Genomic DNA, 27946 nt, shown 5'->3' on the forward strand with positions numbered 1-27946 from the left:
ATGAAGATATTGAATAGAACCGGACCCAGGACAGATCTCTGTGGGACCCCACTCGATATGCCCTTCCAGCTTGACTGAACCATTGTAAACTACACGCTGAGTATGGTTTTCCAATCATTTGCACATGCACCTTATAGTAGGTTCATCTAGACTGTATTTTCCTAGTTTGTTTATGAGAATGTCATGGAAGACAGTATCAAAAGCCTTGCTAAAGTCTTGCTAAAGTCTACTGCTTCCCCCCATCCACATGGGTTGTTACTCTGTCATAGAAAGCTATTAGGGTGAGTTGACATGATTTGTTCTTGACTATTACTTATCGCCTTATTATCTGCTAGACATGTCTTATCTGTAGAGTGTATTATTAGCCCCTTTGTACAGATGGGAACTTGAGGTCTGTAGAAATAACTGCCCCATGTCACATAAGGCACAGACAATAGCACCCAGGAGTCCTTACTCCCAGCCCCTTGCGTTCACCACTAACCTTCTAACCTAGTCTTGCCTGGGGAAGGGCGGGTACAGAGCCCTATTTCAGTTACCCATAGTCCTTTGCTGTCAGTAGGAGGCCATTGGATGATATCATGTGTCACAAACTCACAAGTGAAGGACACGTTTCTTTCTCAGTGACGGTTACTAAGACACTGTAAATGTATCACTCCCACCACTCAGACTCCTTCTCCCTTCCTCTTGCTACTGCATAGCTGTATCTCCAGGCAAGGGGTTGGCTTAGTTATGTATGCACATTTCCAACAGGTTTTCTGTGACATAGTCATGGTGATTGATTCGTGGTCCCTATGAGGTATGGTCAAAGAAAACCAAGCCAGCTGTCAACAGTGATTCATATTTTAGCTTCTTCCTGTGCTTTTAAAAAATGCCGATTACCCACCAACAATAAGAAGGTTTCAGAGTAGCAGCCATGTTAGTCTGTATTCGCAAAAAGAAAAGGAGGACTTGTGGCACCTTAGAAACTAACCAATTTATTTGAGTATAAGCTTTCGCGAGCTACAGCTCACTTCATCGGATGCATCTCTAAGGTGCCACAAGTACTCCTTTTCTTTTAACAATAAGAAATGTATCGAATATGGCCAGGAGAGGCCATTGCCGAGCAGCGCGGCTAGCTGCAGCATCCAGAGGTTCCATTAATGTGAAGGGACGTTCCATGGAAAAGTACTACTGGAACCCGTCACAGCGGCACTGAAGAGCTAAACCTTGGCAATGGCCACTCTGCGTGGCAGACAGGCAACAAGATTGTCTCCTGATCAGAGCAAGGACGGAGCGACAGGAGGGTGGTTGAGTCCTTCAACCAGTGTGCCAGCAAAATAAGTAAGAGGCAGAACCTCCCCAAAAACAGGCTGATATATCTGAGTCCTCCTCTGTAAATAACAATACAATGCAAATCGTGTGTGTGTGTGTGTGAAAACCAGGCTACTGGGGGAAGGAGAGACCTTGGTTTTTGGCAGTGTTAATTTTTGGTCTGGCACACAAACACTACAATGACAAGCACAGTATAAATGCTTACATAGACCTAGCTCTAGTTTATTCATCTATATTTGCTGCAAAGAGATGTTAGTCTCCAGAGCAGGATATTTTGCATTCCCCTCATCAAGCCTGGTGAATGTTCCATGCAGCCTGTTCTGAGCTGGAGCGTGACTATTCAGACAAACATCTGTGCTCAAGAGTTGTTGTTATTTGTCCTCACTATCCTGGAACCTTGCAGTAGAGACACAGAGACTGCTGTGTTACTTTTCATTGTCTTTGGCTGTTTACATACCTTGGGGTGAGAACTGGGTTACCTCCTAAAGCTGTGATCTCTGTCCGAATTGGAGATCACTCTATTCCCACCTGCTCCTTGCTTTCCTGGCTCTCCACCCCCTGTCCAACATCATGCTATGCAGGAGACAGGTGATAAATACACAGCGAATGTGGCACATGCTTTGCTTTGATGCCCAGAAAAAATGTCCATTTCTGATGAGCTGATTGCATCGCCAATACAAAGCAGCGTTCTCATTAACCGTCTGGCGCAATGGCTTGTCTGTGGGCACTGCCTGAGATTAGTGCTGCAGTACGCGTGTTTATGCTCACACGAATACAGGCAGCGCAGACTCTTCTCAGAAGCTGGTTCCTCTAATTGGAATATTTCCCAAAGCATACTCCTGTTCTGCCTAGTCCTGCTGGAGCGTCTAACGAAGGCTTGTCCCTCCTGCAGTTGAATCATTCTTTGTCCTTTCTCAGACATGGATTTTGAAAGCCATAAAACGCTTACAACTGCAGTTCGGTTTAATCTTTGCGTTTTCATTGCCAGAGCTCATTAGAGACCATAAAAAAAAGCCTGGAAAACTTCACCTGTTTTCAGAATTTGAAAAGCTGCAAGAGTCGGATTCTTCTCTCTGTTCTACTCGTGACATCAGTGCAGCTACTCCAGAGCTATGCTGGTATAAGTCAGAGCAGAATCTGGCCCTAAATATTTGACATCTTCAGCAGTGATTTCACACTGAGCCACTGCTGGACAGCCCTGGCTGTCCTGCCAGAGAGGAGCCCCAATGAACCTGTCAGCCATCCAGCCTGAACCCTGCCACTGTCACCCCCTAGTTCTGTGCTTGCCGCAGTCCTGGTTCCTGTTGTCCTGGGGTATCTGATAACAAGGGGACAAAAGGAGAGTCTCATGTCTGTCCTGAACCAGCCAGTTGTCCACTCACAATTCACAGTGCTGATTCTTAGACAGGATCTGCTGTAAGCTGCTTTCAGCAAGGTCAGTGTATGACAAATAAGAACTATTCTGGGGCTCAGCTGAACACCCAGAGAGGTTGATTTACTTTCCTTATACTGAGACAGAGTTGCCTAGAGCATATGAATGGATAAGTAACAAAGTCCCTCCGAAACCTGACACTGCCTCAGTTTCCCCATAGGGCATGTCTGCACTGGAAGCGAATGTGTGATTGTAGCACAGGTACTCATGCTAACAGTACAGGTAACAATCACACTGTAGACATGTGGCAAGGGCTGGCATCCTGAGTACATACCCAGGTCCCTGGTAGGCTTGTACGTCATTTGCCGTGTGACCAGACCCTACGCGTCAGCCATTCAGCAGCTCCCAGCGCTGTCAGGTTGCTGCAGTGACTTAGCCAAAGAACAACTAAAGTCCAAACAAACTCAACACATCTTCCGATGTTCTGCCAGCCTACCTGGGCTCAGCTCCCTTCCTCCTCCTCCTTCCCGGGGTCACCACATCACCTTGCTAGGCAGCTCCACAAATAGTCCGTTTGTACCCCCTCACCAAGGAGCAACATAGGAGGAAATCAGGCCCAGCCTCTCCTGTGGGTTCCCAGCCCTGGGAATCCTAAACAGCCAGGCTGTCTGCCCCATAATCCAACACTACCCTGTCTTCTCCCTGGGCCTTCTCCTATACCCTCCAGCCTTGGCCTCCTTTTCCTCGCTGACCCCTCTGACTTCCAGGCCTGCTCTTTCCAGGGCCTGCCTCATCCACTTCTCTCCATTGCTCACTGGCTGCTCCTATCCCCAGCTGGCCTGGTTTAGTCACATGTGTCTACCCTTAATTCCCTTCAGCCGGGCTAGCTGCCCTGTGCCAGGCTGCACGTCTTCAGTGCATGTGATCTTGGCTCCCACTAACGGTTGGTCCCAGCAACTACAAGAGCTTGCTACTCAACTCTAAAGCAGTGGGGATTTTCAGCGTGAGTGGCCAGGGCTTGTGCTTTTGGTGCTGATGGTCCCATGCTCCTCCCCTTCTGGAGGACAGACTCCCCTGACTGGTCTTTCCTCACTGCTGCTCTGTTTTGCACTCCGAGGACATGGCATTGATCTGAATTAGCTGGGTTATCCCAGTGCTTTGTGAATTGACACTGAGCCCCGGGGTCCCTTCATCAACCACTGACAGGGGCAGGCTCGCCTGGCACCATTTTGCAGTCCCTTTGCCCGAATCCCAGCTGTCTGATCTAGACCAAGCCTAGAGGAGAGCTGCCTCAGCAGGCTGGCAGGGCGCTTTACTGCGCCCGCCATGAGATCAGTGCAGTGCTCAGCTCTGCAGCTCTTTTACATGGCGTGATGCACTTTCCATAGGTTGAGTCTCCCCCACATCGGTCAGCCATGGTGCGCCGGCTTTTCCGGTCCGCCTCAGTGGGTTTGAGGAAGAACTCTGCTCTTTTCTTGTCAGCTCCACCAGCCGCCTTTCCCATCTTTTCCAGTCATCACTACTTGTCGAGACAAGGCATCATAGCTGCTTGCTCCAGCCCTGATCCCCATCTGGCCACTCTGTGCGCTCACATCCCGTTAATGCATCATTGCCTGCTGCCCTGATTGCTCCCCCATGCTGTGACACTCCTTTTTTAGCTTTGCCCTTTAAAGAGGGACATTCACATTGAGACAGACTTGGAACCAAGGTGCCTTTCCCAACCTGTTCTCACACGGAAGTCCCGTGCTCGCGTAACGCCAGCAATCCATGCCTCTCCCTCTCCCCCAGCATCTGGCTTCTCTGGACAAATATGTTAGCGATATGCAACATAAAGTTTGGCTTCTCCCTGGCTTGGCTGCTTCCATGGGCACAGGGCTGTTCCAAGTCCTCTGTGTCTCTACAGAGACACTCTCTCCTCCCCTTGTGTGTAGAGGGGGGGAACCCACTTACCCCTTTCCTAGCAGAATCAAAGCCTGTGGCAAGTGGGGTGTTGGAGGCGAACCCTGCCAGCCTCTTGCAGGAACATTTTAAAACCCCACAATACAGTGCTGGGGATTGGCAGGTTAGGGGGATTTGTAATGGGGTGTAGAGTCCTCCATTTCTAGGTCCCCTGTTCGTATCCCGCCCAAGTGGGGAGTGGCTGGTACTGCTACCACCTGAGGAGTGGTATGGGAGGCCAGCTGAAATGAGTAGGTGGGCTCAGTCCTGTTTGTGGTGGACAGGCCTCCAGGTCACAGACCACATCACTGCCAATGAGCCTGGCTGGTCAGAGAGGCTGAGGTGGCTGCTCCCAAGCCGGAGGTGAGGATTTCAGTCACTGTCTGTCCAGCAGCGTTCACCACGCGGCTTGCACGCCCCCTGAGGAGTTTGCAAGGTGTTCAAGCTGTGTCCAGGAGAGCGGTGTGACCCCAGGTTCGGGACTGGGTGCAACAGAACAATTGTCAAACCTCGATGAAGGTGTCAGATCGCTATTCCCTTAATGCTGCCCCCAAGGTGAAAGGCACTTAGGGATTCCAAAGGCAGAAGGGGAACCGGCTTTGCCAGGTGCGATTTGGTGACTTTCCTCCTCTCCATTATACCTTGCAGAGCGGTTATTGTGACAGGAGTGCATAGGCTGCTCTTGGTGTAAGCACGCTTCCATCACACCGCTGCCAACTCTGGTACGTCCGTGTGCTCGGAGTGAGACGCGGCCCGTCACCCCCGGGACGTCCGTGTGCTGGGGGCGGGATGAGGCCCGTCACCCCCGGGACGTCCGTGTGCTGGGGGCGGGACGAGGCGTGTCACCCCCGGTACGTCCCTGTGCTGGGGGCGGGATGAGGCCCGTCACGCCCGGTACGTCCATGTGCTGGGGGCGGGATCAGGCCCGTCACCCCCGGTACGTCTGTGAGCTGGAGGCGGGACGCGGCCCGTCACCCCCGGTACGTCTGTGAGCTGGGTGCGGGATGAGGCCCGTCACGCCCGGTACGTCCATGTGCTGGGGGCGGGATCAGGCCCGTCACCCCCGGTACGTCTGTGAGCTGGAGGCGGGACGCGGCCCGTCACCCCCGGTACGTCCGTGTGCTGGGGGCGGGACGAGGCCTGTCACCCCCGGTACGTCTGTGAGCTGGGTGCGGGATCGGGCCCGTCACCCCCGGGACGTCCGTGTGCTGGGTGCGGGATCGGGCCCGTCACCCCCGGGACGTCCGTGTGCTGGGTGCAGGATTGGACCCGTCACCCCCAGGACGTCCGTGTGCTGGGGGCGGGATCAGGCCCGTCACCCCCGGTACGTCCGTGTGCTGGAGGCGGGATGAGGCCCGTCACCCCCGGGACATCCGTGTGCTGGGGGCGGGATCAGGCCCGTCACCCCCGGGACGTCCGTGTGCTGGGCGCGGGACGAGGCCCGTCACCCCCGGGACGTCCGTGTGCTGGGGGCGGGACAAGGCCCGTCACCCCCGGGACGTCCGTGTGCTGGGCGCGGGACGAGGCCCGTCACCCCCGGGACATCCGTGAGCTGGGGGCGGGATCAGGCCCGTCACGCCCGGGACGTCCGTGTGCTGGGGGCGGGACAAGGCCCGTCACCCCCGGTACGTCCCTGTGCTGGGGGCGGGATCAGGCCCGTCACCCCCGGGACGTCCGTGTGCTGGGGGCGGGATCAGGCCCGTCACACCCGGGACGTCCATGTGCTGGGGGCGGGATCAGGCCCGTCACGCCCGGGACGTCCGTGTGCTGGGGGCGGGACGAGGCCCGTCACCCCCGGGACGTCCGTGTGCTGGGGGCGGGACGAGGCCCGTCACCCCCAGGACGTCCGTGTGCTGGGGGTGGGATCGGGCCCGTCACGCCCGGGACGTCCGTGTGCTGGGGGCGGGATCAGGCCCGTCACCCCCGGGACGTCCGTGTGCTGGGGGCGGGACGAGGCCCGTCATGCCCGGGACGTCCGTGTGCTGGGGGCGGGATCAAGCCCGTCACCCCCGGGACGTCCGTGTGCTGGGGGCGGGATCAGGCCCGTCACGCCCGGGACGTCCGTGTGCTGGGGGCGGGATCAGGCCCGTCACGCCCGGTACGTCCGTGTGCTGGGGGTGGGATCGGGCCCGTCACGCCCGGGACGTCCGTGTGCTGGGGGCGGGATCAGGCCCGTCACCCCCGGGACGTCCGTGTGCTGGGGGCGGGACGAGGCCCGTCATGCCCGGGACGTCCGTGTGCTGGGGGCGGGATCAAGCCCGTCACCCCCGGGACGTCCGTGTGCTGGGGGCGGGATCAGGCCCGTCACGCCCGGGACGTCCGTGTGCTGGGGGCGGGACGAGGCCCGTCACCCCCGGGACGTCCGTGTGCTGGGGGCGGGACGAGGCCCGTCACCCCCGGGACGTCCGTGTGCTGGGCGCGGGACGAGGTCCGTCACCCCCGGGACGTCCGTGTGCTGGGGGCGGGATCAGGCCCGTCACCCCCGGGACGTCCGTGTGCTGGGGGCGGGACGAGGCCCGTCACCCCCGGGACGTCCCTGTGCTGGGGGCGGGACGAGGCCCGTCACTCCCGGGACGTCCGTGTGCTGGGCGCGGGATGAGGCCCGTCACGCCCGGGACGTCCGTGTGCTGGGCGCGGGATGAGGCCCGTCACGCCCGGGACGTCCATGTGCTGGGGGCGGGATCAGGCCCGTCACCCCCGGTACGTCCGTGTGCTGGGGGCGGGACGAGGTCCGTCACCCCCGGTACGTCCGTGTGCTGGGGGCGGGACGAGGTCCGTCACCCCCGGGACGTCCGTGTGCTGGGGGCGGGACGAGGCCCGTCACCCCCAGTAGGTCCCTATGCTGGGGACGGGATCGGGCCCGTCAGCCCCGGGACGTCCGTGTGCTGGGCGCGGGACGAGGCCCGTCACTCCCGGGACGTCCCTGTGCTGGGGGCGGGATCAGGCCCGTCACACCCGGGACGTCCCTGTGCTGGGGGCGGGATCAGGCCCGTCACCCCCGTTAGGTCCCTATGCTGGGGGCGGGACACGGCCTGTAGAATTTCGTATGGTCTCATCATCCCAGTTGTTTTGTTGTTCCCTGAGCTGCGTCTATAACCCCCGTCCTGCAGTTTGCGGCTGTGTAGTGCTTCCCCTGGGACCGTACGTGCTCTCACACACCCTGTCCCAGTCATCTGCTCGTGAGCTGTTGTCATGCTGACATCACTGCAGCTTAGCAGCGCGGATACCCTTCTTTCCCCTGCCCTGCTCCTCAAGTCTCAGACTGGCTGTTTTCCTGACTCCGGAATCCTTCAAGGGCGTCTTGTTGCTTGGTGGTTACAAATACTAGCCTTGATTTTTTGCCCTCAGTTGCCATGATTCATCTTACCTTCTGGCTGTGTGAATTGCTTCCAAAGTTTGTCATCTGCATCTGGGCCTTGGGGGCCCAGCTCTGGATTGCAGGCAGATTGGTTGCCATGTTGTGCGATACTGAACTGGGGCTCTCTGTTACAAGATTCGCTACATTTTGCTGCTTTCCCTGCATTCCAGCGGGGGCTCTTGGGTCCGTTCTCTCATCTGGCTGAGGCTTGAGAAAGTCTCTAGTGTCGGATGAGCCTCAGCTCTGAGTCACAATTACTTCCCTGTTCCTATGACACCCTGGCTAAATAGAATCAGAATCTGGGCATTTGGCAGCAAGAGTCAGCTTCCCAGCTGCTGACATGTCCCCGTTTCCTCGTTTTTCAAAATCTCTGTGAGTGAGTTATTAGCCCTGCCACTGAGGAGCTGGTGGATCTGCATTGAGCCAGCCACGGTGCAGATGGACACAGTGCAGGCTTCCCCACAGAACTCTGCCAGGAGCTGTGTCTGACGTGATTGCCGTTGAGCGGGTCTGAGCACAAACAGTTCAGTGCGTGCCTGCTCGCCGTGCCACTCTCACACTTCTCGTTTGTTCCAGTGACAGTGCTCTCCAGGAACCTGTCTCCCAGTGCATTCTGGGTGATAGTAAAAGCCCACCAGTCCCCTCTGGGGCAGTAGAGGGAGGACTAGTGGACATGGTTCAACTTGTCCACGTCCACACTGGCACTAAACTGGGTCAAGTTTAAACCGAACAGTTTCCTAAACCTGCTGAGAGCTAGTTACTCTGGCTGGCTCTCAGAATGCTTGTAAACTTCTTGACGCTCTTTTGTGTGAGGACATGAGGTGTTTTGCACACTCTAGGGGGCTAGACTGGTTCCAAGTGGCCAATGTCTTATTGCAGCCAGGGCTGTAGTTACCTGCCTTGTTGGGGTGTTGTGCGGGTTAATAATGGATGTGCAGTGTTTTCAGCTCAGACGCGTTGAATGGATCGCTTCCCTTCACCCAAGAGGGGGCATTTGAAGGGATGCTGGATAAAGCACTTGGGGATGGAAGATGCCCCTATATACAAAGTTATTATCATCTCGTGTGATTACAGTGGAAAGGCCACTTTCTCCACATGGCCATGTAACATGCTCCGGACTGCAGCTCAGCACACTTCCCAGGCTGCTGCACTTGCTTTTCGTTAGCACTTGGGGTTGATTGTCCTTCTATGCTACCCAAATTGCTCTGATTCCTGTGTTACAAACACTGCTTGGTTGGTTTTAAACCCAAGTCTGTTTCCCCTTCCGTGAGCTGTGGAATCAATGTGCTACTATTGAATGATAGCTGGACATCCGTCTCAATAGTATCATCTTGAAAATCTTATCAATAAGCTCGGGATAAAAAACCCACATCCGTTTATCAGACGAAAGGCGGGAGGTGAGGCAGCAGCTGGGCTGGCCGTTCCAGGCCAGAACCCCTGACATGCCAGTGAAGCCATCCTGCTCTGACTGTAATTGAGGCACCTTCGAAGGCTCTCAGCTCTGGCGCACAGCTTGGGCTCTCTTGCCATAGAAGAATTTGTTGACACTCAGCCTTCTCCCTTCTGTCCCTGCATGCCGAGCCAGGCAGAGACGCCACAGAGAACAAGCCCTGCTTTCATTCCCGGTGCTGCTTTGTTTGCCTGCCTGAGGAGCGTCAGCAGGATTAATTGTGGGAAGAAATTCATCCCGTGGCCATGCAGGGACTTTGATTAGGTTTGCAACTGGTGGGAGGTCTTTCTTTTAGCTCCAAAACATTGGACCGGGTTCACTGATAACATAAGCTAGGCAGCTCGATTGGCAGCTTTCAATTCAGCCCTATGACTTCTCATTCAGAGATAAGTAACTTGTGGAATGATCAACTCGACTCGTGGAGGTTTGGAATGGGAGCCGGCCGCCATCCTCAGATTAGTCACATGTACACCAGGATCCTGCCTCTAACTAGGACATGTGGGCCCTGCGTTTGGCTGCTCAGTTTGGCACTTTGTCTTCACATGCTTACTTAGCAGCCTTGGGCCAAGGGCAGCTCCTATATGCACCAGTGCAAGCCTTTTGGCCTTGGTGTAGTTACATACTTTAGAGAGCCAGTTTAAAGGCCCAAGTACAGAATCTGGATGTCCCATTTTAAATGTCCATGTTTGACAATCCAGCTCACAACATGTACATTCTAGCTGCTCTCAGCTTATGCACCATCCAACTTATGCACCAACTGAAATCAGCTGAGAGGCTCCTTCTAAGGGTCTCTGGCTTTGAGCTCAGCACGTGTAGAGGCTGAAGGCCAGATGTTTGCAAGAGTGAGCCCGAGCTCTGGAATTCATTTTCCAGCTTCTTCCGGCAAAGCGCAGGCTTGCTGACCTGAGCAGGCTCGGAGCTTATCTAGGCGCTCAGCTTTATTCCGGGGACTTGGGGTTGTTCCTTTTGTGGACTTGGGGTTGATTTGGAGTTGACATTTATCACTATTTATCATTTCCTTTGTGCAGATGTACACAGAGAGAGCTGCGCACACCTGTGTTGTCAGTCGGTAAATACTGTGCTTTAGAGGATGGACAGGACAGGGAACTGCCTCCAGAAAGGGAAAACCAGGGCAGAGACAGCCGCCTCCCCACACAGTCCTGAAGCACAGGGTAACTGGCATATGCCTCACAACATCTGGGGCATGACTCCCTGTATCAATGTAAGGATACAAACTGGTGGACAGAGTGCCTTAGCACTGGAATTACAGCCACCGCTCAGCCTTACCCAGGGCTTGGCCACTTGGGCTCACGCTGAGTAGAACGGGATCACTGTCACTCTTTGGAGGGCTGTATTTTGTAACGTTATGCTTCTTAAAAAAAAATAGAATTGCTTGAAAATCAATGGGACGGAGTGTCCCTGCTCCTGGGCGTGTGACCGGGGATGGACGGAGAGTCCCTACTCCTGGGGGTGTGATGGGGGAGGAATGGAGAGTCCCTGCTCCTGGTGGTGGGGGTGTGACGGGACGGATAGAGAGTCCCTGCTCCTGGGCGCGTGACGGGAGATGGACGGAGTGTCCCTGCTCCTGGGCGCGTGATGGGGAATCGGCGGAGTGTCCCTGCTCCTGGGCATGTGACGGGGGATGGACGGAGTGTCCCTGCTCCTGGGCACATGATGGGGAATCGGCGGAGTGTCCCTGCTCCTGGGCGCGTGACGGGGGATGGACGGAGAGTCCCTGCTCCTGGGCGGACAGGGGCAGAACACATCTACTCGCGGGGCTGTGGGGAATGGGAGGCACACCTGCAGCCAACGTGCAGAGGAAATGGAGTGCTCATGCACCAGGGGGAGGGTGATGAGGACGGAGCGCAGCTGCACCCGAGTGGGGGGACATGAACCGGGGGGCTGGGGCAGTGGACAGAGTGCAGCTGCACCCAAGAGAGGATGGGGGCCAGGGTGCACATACTTCTGGGGTCGTCGTTGGGCACACAGCTGACAACTGCTCAGACCCAGCCCAAAGCCATAGTTGTGTGGCAGGTCTCAGTGTTTGGTGGTGTTGGTACATCGGTGCCCAGCAACATCATGTTCTCTGGCTGTGCAGTGGGGGCCTTCCCGGGCGTAGCAGAGCAATGCCGCACGGACTTGGTGTTGCCCCTGCTGGTTGGGCACGATGTTGGGAAGTGACGCGGTAATGCCTGCAGCTCAGGGCTCTGGGCCTGCCCTCCAAGCTCAGCCTGCAAGGCAGATCCAGGGGGCATGAACTGTGGGCCAGGATGGTGACAGTGTGGAGCCGAGTCAGTGCAGCACGACGATTTTTAATGGGACCCATGTTCCGTAACACAGGATGTGTATATGGGGAGGGTGCATAGCTGAGCTGCACATGCTCTAAAATCACCCCTGGAACCTCTGTAGTGTCAGGGCTGTTTTCCCTTTCTCAGTTTGACTTCCTGGTGGATTTTTTGCTGATGTCTCTGATCCCTGCATAGAGCCTCTTGATCCCCCAACTTGTGCTTGACTCCACCTGCCTCGAGGGGAGAGAGAATGGTGCATTTTAAAGAAACTCATCACATTACACTCATTATTCATTGCTTGTTTAACACCACACAATATTTTTATGTTACAAAAATAATCACCATTTCCGTTGAATCTCAGTGATATTGAACATACTCCCCTTCTGCAGTGCTGGTTTTGTTGTTGTAAATATTAAATGGATATTTCCTTCCATGGTAACATTCATGGAAGTTGTCCTTCCCTCCCCAAAAGGTCAGCTGCCTGAGGCCTGCTGCGCGAGACCTGAGAGCCCCTCAGCAGTTCTACACCATGTATAACCTCCTCTCTCGGCATGCAGCAAGCAGCTGCCAGCACTGTGCTACCTGTGTGGCTCTGACCGAGGCCAGGACACTGAAGGCATGAGTTGGTTATAAAAAACAGATGAAAAATGTGGATTGGACTCAAGTGTAAAACTATAATTAAGCAGCCAAAAAAGAATTTGAAAAGCAACTAGCATGAGACACAGAAAAAACTGAATCTATTTCCCCATGTTAAGTATCCTCACCCCTTCTTGTCAACTGTCTGAAATGGGCCATCTTGATTATCCCGACAAAAGTTTTTTTTCTCCTGCTGATAATAGCTCGTCTTAATTAATTAGCCTCTTAGAGTTGGTGTGGCAACGTCCACCTTTTTATGTTCTCTGTATGAATATATATCTTCTTACTCTATGTTCCATTCTATGCATCTGATGAAGTGAGCTGTAGCCCACGAAAGCTTATGCTCAAATAAATTGGTTAGTCTCTAAGGTGCCACAAGGACTCCTTTTCAAGGATGACAAGTCCGTTGCAAAGAAGCTAAATGAATTCTTTGCACTGGTCTTCGCTGCAGAGGATGTGAGGGAGATTCCCACTCCTGAACTATTCTTTTTAAGTGACAAAACTGTCCCGGATTGAGGTGTCAGTAGAGGAGGTTCTGGAACAAACTGATAAATTAAACAGTAATAAGTCACCAGGACCAGGTAGGATTCACCCAAGAGTTCTGAAGGAACTCAAATATGAAATTGCAGAACTACTAACTGTGGTATTTAACCTATCATTTAAACCAGCTTGTGTACCAGAGGGCTAATGTAATGCTGACGTTTTAAAAAAATGGTTCCAGGGGTGATCTGGGCAATTACAGGCTGGTAAGTCTAACTTCAGTATCAGGCAGATTGATTAAAACTATGGTAGAGAACAGAATTATCGGACACTTTGATGAACACAGTATGTTGGGGAAGAGTCAACACAGCTTCTGTTAAGGGAGATCATGCCTCACCAATGTATTAGAATTCTCTGTGGGTATCAACAAACGTGGACAAGGGTGATCTAGTGGACGTAGTCTCCTTGGACTTTCAGAGAACTTTTGACAAGGTCCCCCACCAAAGGCTCTTAAGCAAAGTAAACTGTCATGGGATAAGAGGGAAGGTCCTCTCATGGATCAGTAACTGGTTAAAAGGTAGGAAACAAAGGGTAGGAATAAACGGTCAGTTTTCACAGTGGAGAGAGGTAAATAGTGGAGTCCCCCAAGGATCCATACTGAGACTAATACTGTTCAACATATTCATAAATGATCTGGCAAAAGGGGTAAACTGTGAGGTGGCAAAGTTGCAGATGATACAAAATTATTCACGTTGGTTAAGTCCAAAACTGACTGCGAAGAGTTACAGATGGATCTCACAGAAGTGGGTGACTGGGCAACAAAATGGCAGATGAAATTCAATGTTGATAAATGTAAAGTAATGGACATTGGAAAATGTAGTCCCAACTGTACATACAAAATGATGGGGTCTAAACTAGCTGTTACCACTCAAGAAAGAGATCTTGGAGTCATTATGCATAGTTCTCTGAAAACATCTGTTCAATGTGCAGCAGCAGTAACAAAAAGCTAATGTTAGGAATCATTAGGAAATGGATAGATAAGAAAGAAAATATCATATTGCCACTATATAAATTCATAGTATGTCCACATCCTGAATAGTGCATGCAGTTTTTGTTGCCCATCTTTAAAAAGATATATTGGAATTGGAAAAGGTACAGAAAAGGGCAACAAAAATAATTAGGGGTATGGAGCAGCTTCCATATGAAGAGAGATTAATAAGACTGGGACTGTTCATTTTAGAAGAGAGATGACTAAGGGAGGATATGATAGAGGTCTATAAAATCATGACTGGTGTGGAGAAAGTGAAGAAGGAAGTGTTATTTTCCCTTTCACAGAACACAAGAACCAGGAGTTCTTAATAGGCATTAGGTTTGAATCAAAATAAGGAGTACTTCTTTACACAACACTCAGACAACCTGTGGAAGTGGTTGCCAGGGGATGTTGTGAAGGCCAAAAGTATAACTGGATTCAAAAAAGAATTAGATAAGTTCATGGAGGTTAGGTTCATCACTGGCCATTAGCCAAAATGGTCAGGGATGTAACCCCTGGCTCTGGGTGTCCCTAGACCTCTGACTGCCAGAATCTGGGACTGGATGACAGCGGATGGATCACTCGATATGTTGCCCTGTTCTGTTCATTCCCTCTGAAGCATCTGGCACCAGCCACTGTCAGAAGACAGGACACTGGGCTAGATGGACCATTGGTCTGACCCACTATGGCCATTCTTATGTTATTATGTAAATTTTTGAGACTTAACCCTTAGGGAATAGCTCATCCTTATTAAATTCATTAGGGCTTTATATGGAAATCACTCTGAGCCCTGTCGTATTTAGTGAAGAGTGCTCTCCTTTCTGTAGAACTTTGAAAACATCCTATACTCCCCCGTCTGCAGGATTACATAGCCTGGTTTCAAAGTGCTATAGAAAGGCTGTTATTCTATACTGAGTGTCCAGGACCTTTCCATGTGGGTGAAACTTGAAACCACCTAGAACAGAATAATTTTCCTTACGAAAGACGGGTGTTTCGGTGCTCCCCGAGGGTGCGTCTACACAGCATTTTGGAGCAAGCCGCCCAGCCCAGGTTGATAGACTTGGGCTGGTGGGCTCAGACTCATGCTCTAAAAATAGCTGGATGGTCAGTGCTTGAAGTTGAGGCTGGAGCTCGGGCTTGGAAGCCCAGCTGCCTCCCAAGGCTTCAGAGCCTGAGCTGCAGTCCAAACCGTGAGTTCAAAGTGCTGTCTACACGGCTATTTTTCGAGTGCTAGCACGAGCTTGCTAGCCCCTGTCTGTGGACCCCCTGGGAAGCTCGCTCTAAATGCTGTGTAGACATACCCTCAGTGGTTCCGTCGGTCCCAGTGTCACACAGATGGAGACACAAATTCCGATCCAAACTGCACATTTGTGCTAATGACCCACATGGTTTGACTAATCACAGTCCAGGGTGTTATGATGGGAACTCCCCGGCAGAGGTTCTGGGGTGGGGGGAACTCTCCACACTTGCTGTTGTGGGACTTGGCCCTGTGTGAATGCCCTCCTTAGTACAGTAGTGGCTGGCACTTGCACATCTAGCTCTCCTGAGCCCTGCATGGCGGTTAGCCTCTTTTGGGGGCGGCTCTATAACTTAGTGAAGTCACTGGGAGTTTTCCTGCTGACATCTCTGGGCTTTGGATCAGATCATTACAACATTGTTCTTTTTTGGATGCAGGAGACTGGGCACTCCTGGCCCAATCTCACCCCAGTGCTTAGGTGTTCGCTAGGGCCCCCCCGGCCTTGTTACTCCCAGTGTCCTGGCGCTGCTCATTCCCGCAGCGCAGCAGTCTCAGGTGGGAGCTGGGAATGTTAGGACAGAGCACCCAGAAAACGCAGTGCTGCCTGGGGACGCTGGCTGGCTGCTTTTTCCACAGGCAGAGACGTGCTCTGCACTGACCCCTGCTTCCGATACACAGGAAGAGCTTGGCTACAGGAGGAGTGAAAGCAGCTAGGAAGCAGGAGGGGGAATAGGAGCTCCGTGTGTAGGGCAGAGAGGGACGAGCTAGGGGCTATTCTGAAAAGCTGTCCCCAAGGGCAGTGTGCAGGCTCTCTCACCCCCAGCCCAACGGCACTCAGCCGGCACTCAGCACAAGCCAGGAGCCCTTGACTCACTTCCACTGCACAGCCCGACTTCGTGCTTTAGTACAGTCCGGTGGTAACCATGGAAACCGTTTTTTCTCTCCACCCCCCACTCCCCTCTTTCTAGATGACTCTGGTGATGAGGAACCAACCTCGCAGTCTGACAAGAGTGAGCTGCACAGCACTCTGAAAAGCCTCGCCAGTAAGCTGGAGGATCTAAGCACGTGCAATGACCTTATTGCCAAGCACGGGGCGGCTCTCCAGAGGTCCCTGAGTGAGCTGGAGAACCTGAAGCTGCCTGCCGAGAGCGGGGAGAAGATCAAAGCCGTCAATGAGCGAGCCACCCTCTTCCGGATCACCTCCAATGCTATGATCAATGTAAGTACTTTGTCGCGCTTGAGTTCTCTTGGAAATCCTGGCAGTAGCAGGGGTGTGGGCAGGGGCTTGGCTTGCCTGCGGCATGTGTAACTCCTCACTGGTCCCTGCATGCAGTGAACAGCTGTGTGCCAGGTAAACTGTGCACGAGTGTGCGTGTGCTCCACTGTTCTGTTGAGAAGAGGACAAGGAGGCATTCACTCCCCAGGGTCTGCTGCTCTCCTTCCCTTTTTCTTCATTCCTGTCCTCCCCCAGCATATGAAGTGTCTTTCCCCCCTCCCTGCCCTGTTTCCCCTCCATGCTTTTCACACCGGAGGAGGGAATGGCGAAGGCTTTCGTGTCGGATTAGCGTTGGGATAGGCGCTCCGGGAGCAGCTTGGAGTTTAGTTAAGGCTCGACTGCCATTTATTCCGGCTGCACAGCAGTTAACAAGCCAAAGAGGATTCAAACTTGACAAGGCATAGCAGAGAGACGAGAAGACAGGCTGCTTAATGGTCTGTGGTGTAATGTGTTCATGGACCCATTCAGAACGGCTGTGACAGCGGCTAGATAAGCTAAGTTTGCACAAACCACTTATGGGAGAGGCTTCTCCAAATGTCCCAGTGGTCAGCCACCAGCTGGAGTTAGAACTGGTTCCATAGCCATTCTGTGGGGAGCAGGTAACTTGCCACCTGGTAGCACAGCAGGTCGGGAGCTGATGTATCATGGGTTCATTCCGACTGCAGATTGAGATCCTCAGATGGCATAAATCCACACTGACTTCAGAGGAGCTGCCGTAGCATACACCAGCTGGGGATCTAGCCCTTGGCGTTTAAATGCCAGGACAGTGACCTGGATCAGAGGTGCCCAAATGCACAGCTGTGGCTTCTCCTTGTTTGTTTATTGCAGGTCATGTCCTCCTAACCAGCCAATCAGTTCACACACCTCACCGCACCCTGTGGGATAGTGCAGGACTCTTTTATTTTGTGGTTGTCCTGCATATTGGGGAATTCTGATCGGCTGCCTTTGTGGTGAAACGTTCTCTGATGGTGGTGGGGACGTGTGTGGTTATTTTTTCCTGCAGGGAGGAAGGAGCAGAAATTCCATAAAGGAAGCAAAACATTAACGGTAAAAAAAGGAATAATTGATAATGAATGAATTCAGCCTGGTGGAGATCCTGATCCTGGTACTGAATAAACGATTCATGGCAATGTGTAGACTGCACCTCTCCTAGGCAGTCAAGGCAATAGAGAATTCCACCTGGTTCAGTGTCAAGAATTAAAGTGTTCACCAGCCACCAGAATCAAAGGCTAACCCCTCTTCCCTACCCCATTCAACCCGCCTCCCCAGGAAAACGCTGGGAGAAGAAGCTTTTCAGTGTCCTTCCCCTTCTTCCCAGCAGGGGCACTGCACCTGTTCAGCTTTGCTGGGTGCTACCTTCAACCAAATCTTACATTGTGGTGGTGCTCTTGCACCTTAAGATGTATCTTGACAGTGAATGATCATTTATGGTGTTATCCTGCCCAGCCTAGCAGCGGGGCAGTGTGCTCCAGTTGAGAGGACACAGGCTTGGAATCAGGAGATCTGGATTTTATATCCTGCTCTGATATTGACTCACTGTATGATCTTGGGCAGATCACATTGCCACTTTGTGCCTCAGTTTCCCCATTGTCAACATGGGGTTAATGACACTGACCCTCCCATGAGATCTGCAGATGAAAAGCACTGTGAGTCAGAGTCTACTACCCTCCCTCACACTGTGTGCCATAGGGCGCTGAACAGCATCAGGGTGTGAGAATCTGGCCCTGTACAAGTATAAATTATTACCAAAGAAAAGTACAGAACCAAAACATCTCCTAGCAACAGATGAAGTTAAAGTGCCCACGTGACAATGCTGATTCTTTTAGGTCTGTCAGCTACCTCTGATACCACCGACTGCGAGGTAGAGTGTAGCCATTGATACCACCCCCAGCGAGGTAGAGCGTGGCCATTGATACCACCAACGGCAGGGTAGAGCGTGGCCGTTGATACCACCCACGGCGAGGTAGAATGTGGCCATTGATACCACCCACGGCGAGGTAGAGTGTGGCCGTTGATACCACCGACGGCGAGGTAGAGCGTGGCCATTGATACCACCCACGGCAGGGTAGAGTGTGGCCGTTGATACCACCGACGGCAGGGTAGAGGGTGGCCATTGATACCACTCACGGCAGGGTAGAGTGTGGCCATTGATACCACCCACGGCAGGATAGAGCGTGGCCATTGATACCACCCACGGCAGGATAGAGCGTGGCCATTGATACCACCCACAGCGAGGTAAAGCGTGGCCATTGATACCACCCATGGCGAGGTAGAGTGTGGCCACTGATACCACCCACGGCGAGGTAGAGTGTGGCCATTGATACCACCCACGGTGAGGTAGAGCATGGCCGTTGATACCACCGATGGCGAGGTAGAGCATGGCCGTTGATACCACCCACGGCGAGGTAGAGCGTGGCCGTTGATACCACCCACGGCGAGGTAGAGCGTGGCCGTTGATACCACTGATGGTGAGGTATTTTTGATGTGCCTGTGATCCCTGACAGGCATAAATGGAGCCACCCTGGTGTGGCTCCACCCCTTTGTCTGGGAGAGGTTCCAGACATAAGTGATGGGCAGTTGTTGTTGCCTGTGGGGTTCTGCAAGGTGTGGGGCTGTCAGCCCCCCATCAGAGTGCACCTGAAGCCAGGCGGAGGTTTGAAGCGTAGGGGTCGGCTGTGCTGGTTTTAGTATGCTGAGGACACACAGTCCTCTCGCGCTGCTCTGCTGTGCAGTGGCTGTCCCAGGGGATGCGTTAGGAGGTAGCTGGCTGAGCCTCTGTCCAGTAATGACCGACCTGATGTTCGCAGATTGGAAGATGCAACGAACACTTGGCAAAGATTTATTAGCAGCCTTGACTGAGGGAATACCCCTCCCAGTTGTTTCCCTCATTCACAGCTTAGGGTTGTCATTAGATCCAGGGCAGCTCCTAGGTGCTCCAGCAGCGTCGGTGGCTGAGTGCTTTCCCCTGTGTGTCTGGTGAAGAGATTAACTTGCTGCCACATGCTCTACGTGGGGCTACAGCTTGGGCCATCTGGGAGCTGAAGCTCGGCAGAATGTGGCGACTGCCTTTGCTGAGCAGACGTTGATACCCTCAGCACGTCATACGAGCACTCCGGAATCAGCATTGGCTGCCCGTTGGCTTCCAGGTGGAGTTTAAGGAGTTAATTTTGGCTTGCAAAATCCTAAATAATTTGAGCCCAGATTAGCTGAGAGATTCCTTTCCCCTCTTTACCGCTCCCCTTGTTGTCTGTGGAGGCGCTGGTTCATATGGGAGGGGTTCTGAACTCTGAAACTTGCTCCCCGCTTTGGTCCATTGTTTATTGGTAAAGCATGTTGCAGACCCCTCTTACTCGAGCGTGTGGGTCGGGAGGAGGGTGTTCTTGTGGGAGGTCTGGGTTTTGTGCTTTTAGGCAGGGGTGTGGCCAGCATGGGCTACATCGCATTGTACATCATGTATGTGTGGGTTTTATCTGGCTGGATCTGGTCTGATCGTGTGAATGTCCCTAGAGCCAGGGAGAGGAATGTCCAAGAAGCAGAAATAAAATAGATACGTAGATAGGAAAATAATACTACCACCCTCTTTCTGTAAGCTTGCTGTACGCGCCCCAGAGAGGTGGGGTGACCTGAGCGTGTTCCAGGCAGGCTCGGCCCCATGCAGCTCTGCCTTCCTCTCGGGTAACCTGGGAGTGACTCCTCTCTCTTCGCTGGCATTTCTTTGGGTTTAGGCTGGGGTAAAGGAGATCAGAATTTGGCTCTTTGTCGCCCAGTTAGTGCTGTGTAGGATAGGAGAGGAAGTCTCGACAGCAGAAAGACGGCAGAAGCACATGCCAGCTAATTATTTTTTCGGAGAGGTTGAAATGGTGAATTCAGAGTCTGGAAGTCTTGTGGCCTGGGTGGCTTCCAACCATCTCCACCCAGAATTCCCTACCTCTTGCTCACGAAGGGGGTTGAATGCCCCAGAAGGGAAGTCCCTTGCCAGGGGCAGGCGGCAGCCAAAGGGATTTTGTCTAGAATATGATACAGCGATGGAGATAGCTATCTGCCTTAAGTACTTACCTGACCCCCACTGCCATGGTGTTGGCACTCACAGTCTGTAATGTAGCTATCCTCACAACCCCCTGTGCGGTACCCAAGGATTACTATCCTCATGGGGTTTTTTTGAGAGACAGAAAGACTAAGTGACTTGCCCAAGACCACAGACAAAATCTGTGGCAGAGAAAGGACTTGGGCCCAGGTCTCCCAAGTCCTAGCCTATTGACCTAACTGGTGGGTCGTCCTTCCTCTCCTCTCCACTAATAATTATTAAATATTACATAGCTGTGTTGGTGAGAGAGTGCAACTGCTTTTGAGCCCAGCTGAGCCTAAACAAGGCACAGGCTGATGTCAGTGAGTGGGGCTATGAAGAGCAATAAGCAGGAGGCACGAAAGGCAAGGAGCAATCTGCTCTGGAGGAGGAGTGGGAGGTGCATAAAAATAAGGAGAAACCAATTAAAAGGCTAATTAGAGGAGCTGCGATGAAAAGAACCATGCTGGGCTGTAGACACTATTCCAGGGAGCAAAGAAGGAGCCCTTTGAATAATTTTGCAAGCAGACAGGTAAGAGAGACTCGCACGTCAGAGGAAACCAGTTTGGGAGTCAAGAAGAGTTTGAAAAGCTGTAGGTGGAGCTGGAAATAGGTCCTTAACGGGGATGGATTGTGCTACTGTGAAGTTCAGGGGCAGCTAAGCTAGCCGTCTGGCTAATGTCTGCAGTTCTTTTTTTGCCAGGCAACAATCTGAGCAAATGTTTGAGTGCAAATATATGGGCTGAATTCGGCTTGCCCCAGTTGCTCAGGTACCACATTGAATGCAATGGTACCACTCAGGAGGGAGGAGAACAGGCTTGAGCCCTATGTCTGTCCAGTCAGTAAGGAGTTAATTCCTTTAATTGTTTAAGGGTTCTTTAAGCCACCCATCTCCAGGAGCAGCAGGAGCCAGGTGCTTGCAGACTGGGGTGATTTTCAATACGCCAGTAGCAAGGTTTGAGAATGCCCAAGGAGCAGACTCTTCAGGTGAAGGGACTCCAGGCAGGTTTGCCCAGTAATAGTCCATCTTAAAAAGCCACTAAAATATGTTTTTCTGTCCTCATGTGTTCTCCCCGCCTCCACCTAGCACAGGAGAGGGAAGAGCCACAGAACTCAGCAGCAGAACTGAGCTATGGATGGGCAGGGTGTTGTGATGCCGACCCATCTCTAAAGGGAGACTCACATCCCCTGGAACAGGCGCCGAGCCCAACAGCTTTTCCCAAACTGGACTGGCCGACACAGCACCTTGGCCCTGGTTTCCTTGCTGAGCTCCACTCTCCCTGGCACTGTGCAGGAGAGAACAAGCTCACACGGGAAGCTCCTCTGGCTCCTCTTACACCTTCCCTCCTACTGGCCTTGGAGCTCCTGCATTCCTTCTCATCCTCATGCCATTATCTGGGGAAGGATGTTCACATCTAGCCCCTTGGTTCCTGCTTTCAAGCTCACTCGAGTAACAAAACAGGGAGATGGAGGAAATAAAGGAGCCCAGGATCCTGGTAAGAGTGGCTCCAGTCACTGTTCCCAGGATGCATCTCTGGGCATGCTCACATCAACATGAGCACGTCCACCCAAATGCTCCCAGTGAAGGTAGCTTCTTCTTGTGCCCTCCCCCACCCAGCCTGTACCAGCAAGCCCATGCCCTCCTCACCCAGAGCCTCTGAACCCCCAGGGGATACTAGGTATGAAATAAAACCCACTCCTGTTGGTGGGAGCTAAAGGACCAGCTGCCGGTATGGTCATGGGAGACCGGCTGCCAGCCAGCTTGGCTGTGGGAGGGTTGCACAGAAAGAGCAGACTCTCCAATGCCAGAGGAATCAGCCAAACAGCAGCTAGGGTCAGAAGCACTAACTAAAGCTCACTAGGGCCCAGGGGCTCTATGAGGAAGGGCCAAGTCAGGGGAGAGGGAGAGTATTTGGTCTCGGCCCAGTAACCATTCCTCTTCCAGAGTTACTGAGAGCCAGTTCATTGTGTGGCCACCTCTGCCTTCCTCCTCCTCTGAGTGCCCTCAATTCCCATTGGCTGCACTGGGTGTGGAGGGAGCTCAGCTTTTTCCAGGAGACTGCATCAGCAGAGGGAGTGGAGGTAAATCGAAAGTACAATATTGTTATTGTATCAGGCACTGGTCAGGTTTCACCCCTGTGCATAGGGAGCATGGGCCTGCCCAGGAGAGGGCCAGCAGTGGGGAAGCCAATTCCTGATGTTAGGAGCTCTTGTTGAGAAGGAGGCTGAGCTGATTGCTCCTGGAGAGGAGAAGCCCTGGAGCTCAGCTTCTGCTGTTTCCTTTTGTTCTTCCTGTTGGGAGCTTTTCTTGTTTCACACAAGTGAAGCTCACAATGAAATGAGCTGTCCCCATGAGTAAATGGAGTCCAGGGGGAGAGATCCCACTGAACTCAGGGGAGCTCTTCCATGTTTGCACTGGGGGAGACCAAAACTGTTCTGCTAGAGGGAGGGAACCAAACGAATGTCCGGTCTGAACGGGGAGGAGGGATAGGCGGGGAATTAGAGCCCAGCTTTAGGAGCTGGCGTATCCACCAGTGGCGTTTGCCACTGAGGTGTGTCACCCTGGCCACAAGAGTCACAGTTTCCATAGAGATCAGGGAAGTGTGGTCAGCGTGGCCCAGTGTGAGATTTTGTGGGACGTGTCATGCAGGACAACACAGGGCCCAAGAGCACAACATGGGTCACTGCCGTGGGCTTCCAAACTCTGCACAAACGGACAGTTATCAGACAATGAGGGGATTGACATGAGGATGGGGGAAAACCATCCATAGGCAGCAGTCTTCAGGTGAGAGGAACTCTTTGGATGATATAATTAGCTCTTATAGCAGAATGCTCAGAGATGCTGTGTGGTGAAACAATTGTGGATTATCTTGTGCCCAAAGGATCCCAGTGCACTTAACAGTCTTTGCAAACTGATTTAAAAACTATAAATAAAGGAATCACATCACCTGTTGAAATGCAGCCACTTCTGGGGTAGTATGCAGCAGCCTTTAACAGCACACAGCAACACTATACAGCAGTTTAGGACTGAAGTGAAGAAGAATCCTGTAACCAATTGAAATCATAGGGGGGAATTTTAAGTATGTTCGATACAATTAGTCCAATAGAAGCTTGATCATTATCAACCTGTCTCCTGAAATAACTTCTTCTCTGTCAGAAGAAGTGTCTTTTTTGCCAGAACTCCATGCTATTCAGTGGCATTCACCCTGGCAGGGAGGGTGAACGATAAGAGGACAGGTAACCCCAACTCACAGCAGCCAGATGGAGTGGGAGCAGAGTGTTGGAATCAGCTATGAAAAGGTCTAGCTAGTGTCATGTGTGTCTGTGAGTGGGGCAGCTGACTCTGAAAACCAGCTAATGGATAGGCCTGTGCGATTCGCTTCTTAGAACCATAATCCGCTCTGAGAGCGTTCAGATGTGCACACTAACTGCCTCGCAGTGGCTACTGTGGAGGAGAAACATTGCCATGGGATTCATGTCAGTAAATCAGATCCTGTATAGCTGGAGTAACATAATCTGAGGAAAGGAAGGTCTATTCTAGTTTGATGGCCATTACCAGCGCCTTTATGTTGTCACGGTCATTGAATTACCGTCACCATGTATCTCTGTCAGGAGCCCTGGGGCCATGGCTGCTCTCAGCCGTGCTGCTTGAACTATGGTCTGGCTGGACAGGCATCTGCTGTCTCTGGCCCATGGGGAAGCTCCCTGTCCCAAGTGTGGGAGTTACCTCTAGTTTCCGTGCACCTACGTGTGATGTTGTGTCAGGGTGTGGTGACGTAACATCGTCACACACTTGCCATCAGCCAGTGACACAAATGACACAACTCTGCTGTGTGATGGATTTGTCCCCAAGGAAAGGACCTGCTGAAATGCAGCCACCTTCGGGGTGGGACACAGCAGCCATTTAATAGCACACAGCAACATGACACAACAGTTTAGTACTGAAGTGAAGAATCCTGCAATGCCAGACTTCATTCAGCCAGTGGGGTCATTGTTGAGCCCCTTCAAGGCTCCTGGATCCTATTAGTCCTGGGAGCGAGAGGGTTTGGCCAAGTCTCCCAAATGGCATGCTGAGCCTGGGTGTCAGGCTGTAAGCAAAGCTAGCACCCGTAGCCCTTTATGGCCAGAATTTCAAACTTGGGTGCCGACAGTTAGGCATCTAGCTAAGCAGCCTGATTTCCAGCGTAGCTGAGCCCTGCAGATGCTCAGTCAAGCTGGCAACCAGGACAGTTTTAGTGAGGTACTACCCACTCCTGACCTGCCAGGGCTTTTTTTTTTTTAATTGTAAACAAATGCTTTCCAGTGTGCCCACAGCAGTCATTAATTTCCACTCAGTCACGGCACTGGCCCCATGGGTTTTGCTGCAGTTCATAGAATCATAGAATATCAGGGTTGGAAGGGACCTCAGGAGGTCATCTAGTCCAACCCCCTGCTCAAAGCAGGACCGATCCCCAACTAAATCATCCCAGCCAGGGCTTTGTCAAGCCTGACCTTAAAAACTTCTAGGGAAGGAGATTCCACCACCTCCCTAGGTAACACATTCCAATGTTTTACCACCCTCCTAGTGAAAATTTTTTTCCTAATATCCAACCTAGACCTCCCCCACTGCAACTTGAGACCATTACTCCTTGTTCTGTCATCAGCTACCACCGAGAACAGTCTAGATCCATCCTCGTTGGAATCCCCCTTTCAGGTAGTTGAAAGCAGCTATCAAATCCCCCCTCATTCTTCTCTTCTGCAGACTAAACAATCCCAGTTCCCTCAGCCTCTCCTCATAAGTCATGTGTTCCAGTCCCCTAATCATTTTTGTTGCCCTCCGCTGGATGTTTTCCAATTTTTCCACATCCTTCTTGTAGTGAGGGGCCCAAAACTGGACACAGTACTCCAGATGTGGCCTCACCAATGTCGAATAGAGGGGCATGATTACGTCCTTTGATCTGCTGGCAATGCCCTTACATATACATCCCAAAATGCCATTGGCCTTCTTGGCAACAAGGGTACACTGTTGACTCATATCCAGCTTCTCGTCCACTGTAACCCCTAGGTCCTTTTCTGCAGAACTGCTGCCTAGCCATTCAGTCCCTAGTCTGTAGCGGTGCATTGGATTCTTCCGTCCTAAGTGCAGGACTCTGCACTTGTCCTTGTTGAACCTCATCAGATTTCTTTTGGCCCAATCCTCTAATTTGTCTAGGGCCCTCTGTATCCTATCCCTACCCTCCAGCGTATCTACCTCTCCTCCCAGTTTAGTGTCATCTGCAAACTTGCTGAGGGTGCAATCCACACCATCCTCCAGATCATTTATGAAGATATTGAACAAAACCGGCCCGAGGACCAACCCTTGGGGCCCTCCACTTGATAGCGGCTGCCAACTAGACATGGAGCCATTGATCACTACCCGTTGAGCCCGACAATCTAGCCAACTTTCTATCCACCTTCTAGTCCATTCATCCAGCCCATACTTCTTTAACTTGCTGGCAAGAATACTGTGGGAGTTAGTGCTTGTTGGCTCTTGGGGAGTGTTTATTACAGTGCCAGCATTCATTCCCCTGACTGGAGCCCGTGTGGTGGGAAGCATAGCTCGCCTTTCTGGGATCGACTGGAACGTGGGAGCATTTAGTGCAGCATTCCAGCAAATGGAGGGACTGTGAGAGGCCAGGCATCTATCACCCGAATGTGGCTGTCCTAGCAGTGCAGTGTAATGCAGCTTCCCTTCCCCAAGGCTCCGCTCAGCAGGAAGCAGGAGTATTCACTGTGAAGGTGTGAAGTCTTCACTAATAGCCTCCTGGCGACACCCAGTTGGCTGTGGGTTACATGCAGTCTGTGCTCTGCTCTCTGCTTGCACCCTGCAATCTGCACGCCAGTTGTCTTCTCTTGCCTTTGTCCCATATGAGGGAGCTCACGGCATGCGCTGCTGATGCCCTGGGGGTGGAGACATATCTCTGGTGGGGTGCTGACACAGGACATTTCGGACTCCCTTGGTTTGTCCTGGTTATGCTTGGGCCTATCAGTGCTTCCTGTTGCCATCATGGGAAGGGATTTCTGGCAGCACCCCCAGCGTAAACGCGACTCCTGTGCAAACTCGCTGCTTTAGCCTGTGGTGGCTTTCCAGATGGGAGCTAGTCACATGAGAATGGCCAGCAAGTGGGCAGAAGGCCAAGTGAAAAGACCAGCCCACCATCTGTACAACTATGGAGCTTGGCTGCTGACTTCAGCTGGGAACTGCCAATTCTGTCCATCCTGGATTAAGCACTTAATGCCGTGCCTAGTCTGGTCCTTGGCTGAGGTTGTTTCAAAGTAGATGGGGCACAACCCTGTATCTGGCTGAGCTGTGTTTGTCACAGAGGGGACCGAAAGTTGGATCTAGGCACCTCCCCACTCCCTGGGCACTGGGACTGGCCAGGGGCTTCTCCAAATTATGGCTGCTGGAGTGGCCTCGTTGAGGGTGCAATACTGGCCTGGAATGGCCACACCCTTGCCGCTCCCTATACTAGGGCACAGGAGTCAACTGTGGTGGTGGTGGGGGGTTCCCTTTTGTAAGGGAAATCCTCATCTGCCCCCTTAGCTCTTCAGCTGCTTTCCAGGGTGGAGTGGGGCTCATCGCTGGAGGAGGGCCCAGGATCTAGCTCTCAGAGACAGTGAGTGCATGCGCAGAGACCTGTGGTGACGAGAGCCAACAGGGCTGCACAGATTGTTTGGGTTTTCCCAATTTATACTGAATCAGATGGGATTGAGAACATTGTTCCTCTGGCCCCTTTGAGTTCACCCTCTTCCGAGACCTCCCCAGCCATTGCAGCAGCTGTGATGGGGTGATAGGATAGGAGGGGAATGGACCGTTTCCCAAGAGGGAGATGGTGGCATCTCCCCGTCCCCCTTGCTGGGATCTGCAGGTGTGGGGCCCCTCTGTGTATGTGCAGAGGGAAACTGAAATGAGGAAATGTTGTGTAAATTCATTGTTACTTTACTAAGAAGCTAACCCTCCTGTGAGCGGGATTCATTTGTAATCCTAAACCCATGTCAATAGCGGATCAGAGTCTGATCTCGGTCAATCTGGAGTAACTGCACTGAAACTAACAGAGTTCCTCTGGGTTTACACTGGTGTAGCTGAGATCACATTCTGGCCCAGGGAATAATTTTTAATGACTTGTTTTAGTGACACAAACCACTGTAAGTATCTGTATGTCTGATTTAAATGCCACTTCCAGCTAATAAGCCAGCAGAGTATGATCAAATAGCCTCCAGCACTTCGCAGTGCTTTTTAAATGGTCTGTAGCTGTAATTGCCAGGGCTTCCTGAGCCTTCATTAGGAATTCTTAGGCCTAGTCTACATCTAAAATTTAGATCAACCTAACTCCATCGCTCAGGGCCATGAAAAATGTCACACCTGTGCAATGTAATTAGGTCAACCTAACCCACAGTATAGACCTGGTGGGCAAACTTTTTGGCCTGAGGGCCACATCAGGGTTCCAAAACTGTATGGAGGGCCGGGTAGGGAAGGCTGTGCCTCCCC

General features: G+C 52.4%; 1 protein-coding gene across 7 annotated transcripts in view; it reads left to right on the forward strand.

Annotated features, from left to right (window-relative positions):
• Positions 1–27946, forward strand: part of OSBP2 (oxysterol binding protein 2) — a 323767-nt gene that overhangs the window by 184391 nt on the left and 111430 nt on the right. For all 7 annotated transcript variants that reach the window (XM_074973286.1, XM_074973287.1, XM_074973288.1 and 4 more), the window contains one exon: positions 16069–16319. In XM_074973286.1, coding sequence (XP_074829387.1) covers positions 16069–16319 — 251 coding nt within the window. The remainder of the gene's footprint in view (positions 1–16068; positions 16320–27946) is intronic.

Source organism: Natator depressus, chromosome 15 (assembly GCF_965152275.1).
Source record: "Natator depressus isolate rNatDep1 chromosome 15, rNatDep2.hap1, whole genome shotgun sequence".
NCBI lineage: Eukaryota > Metazoa > Chordata > Testudines > Cheloniidae > Natator > Natator depressus.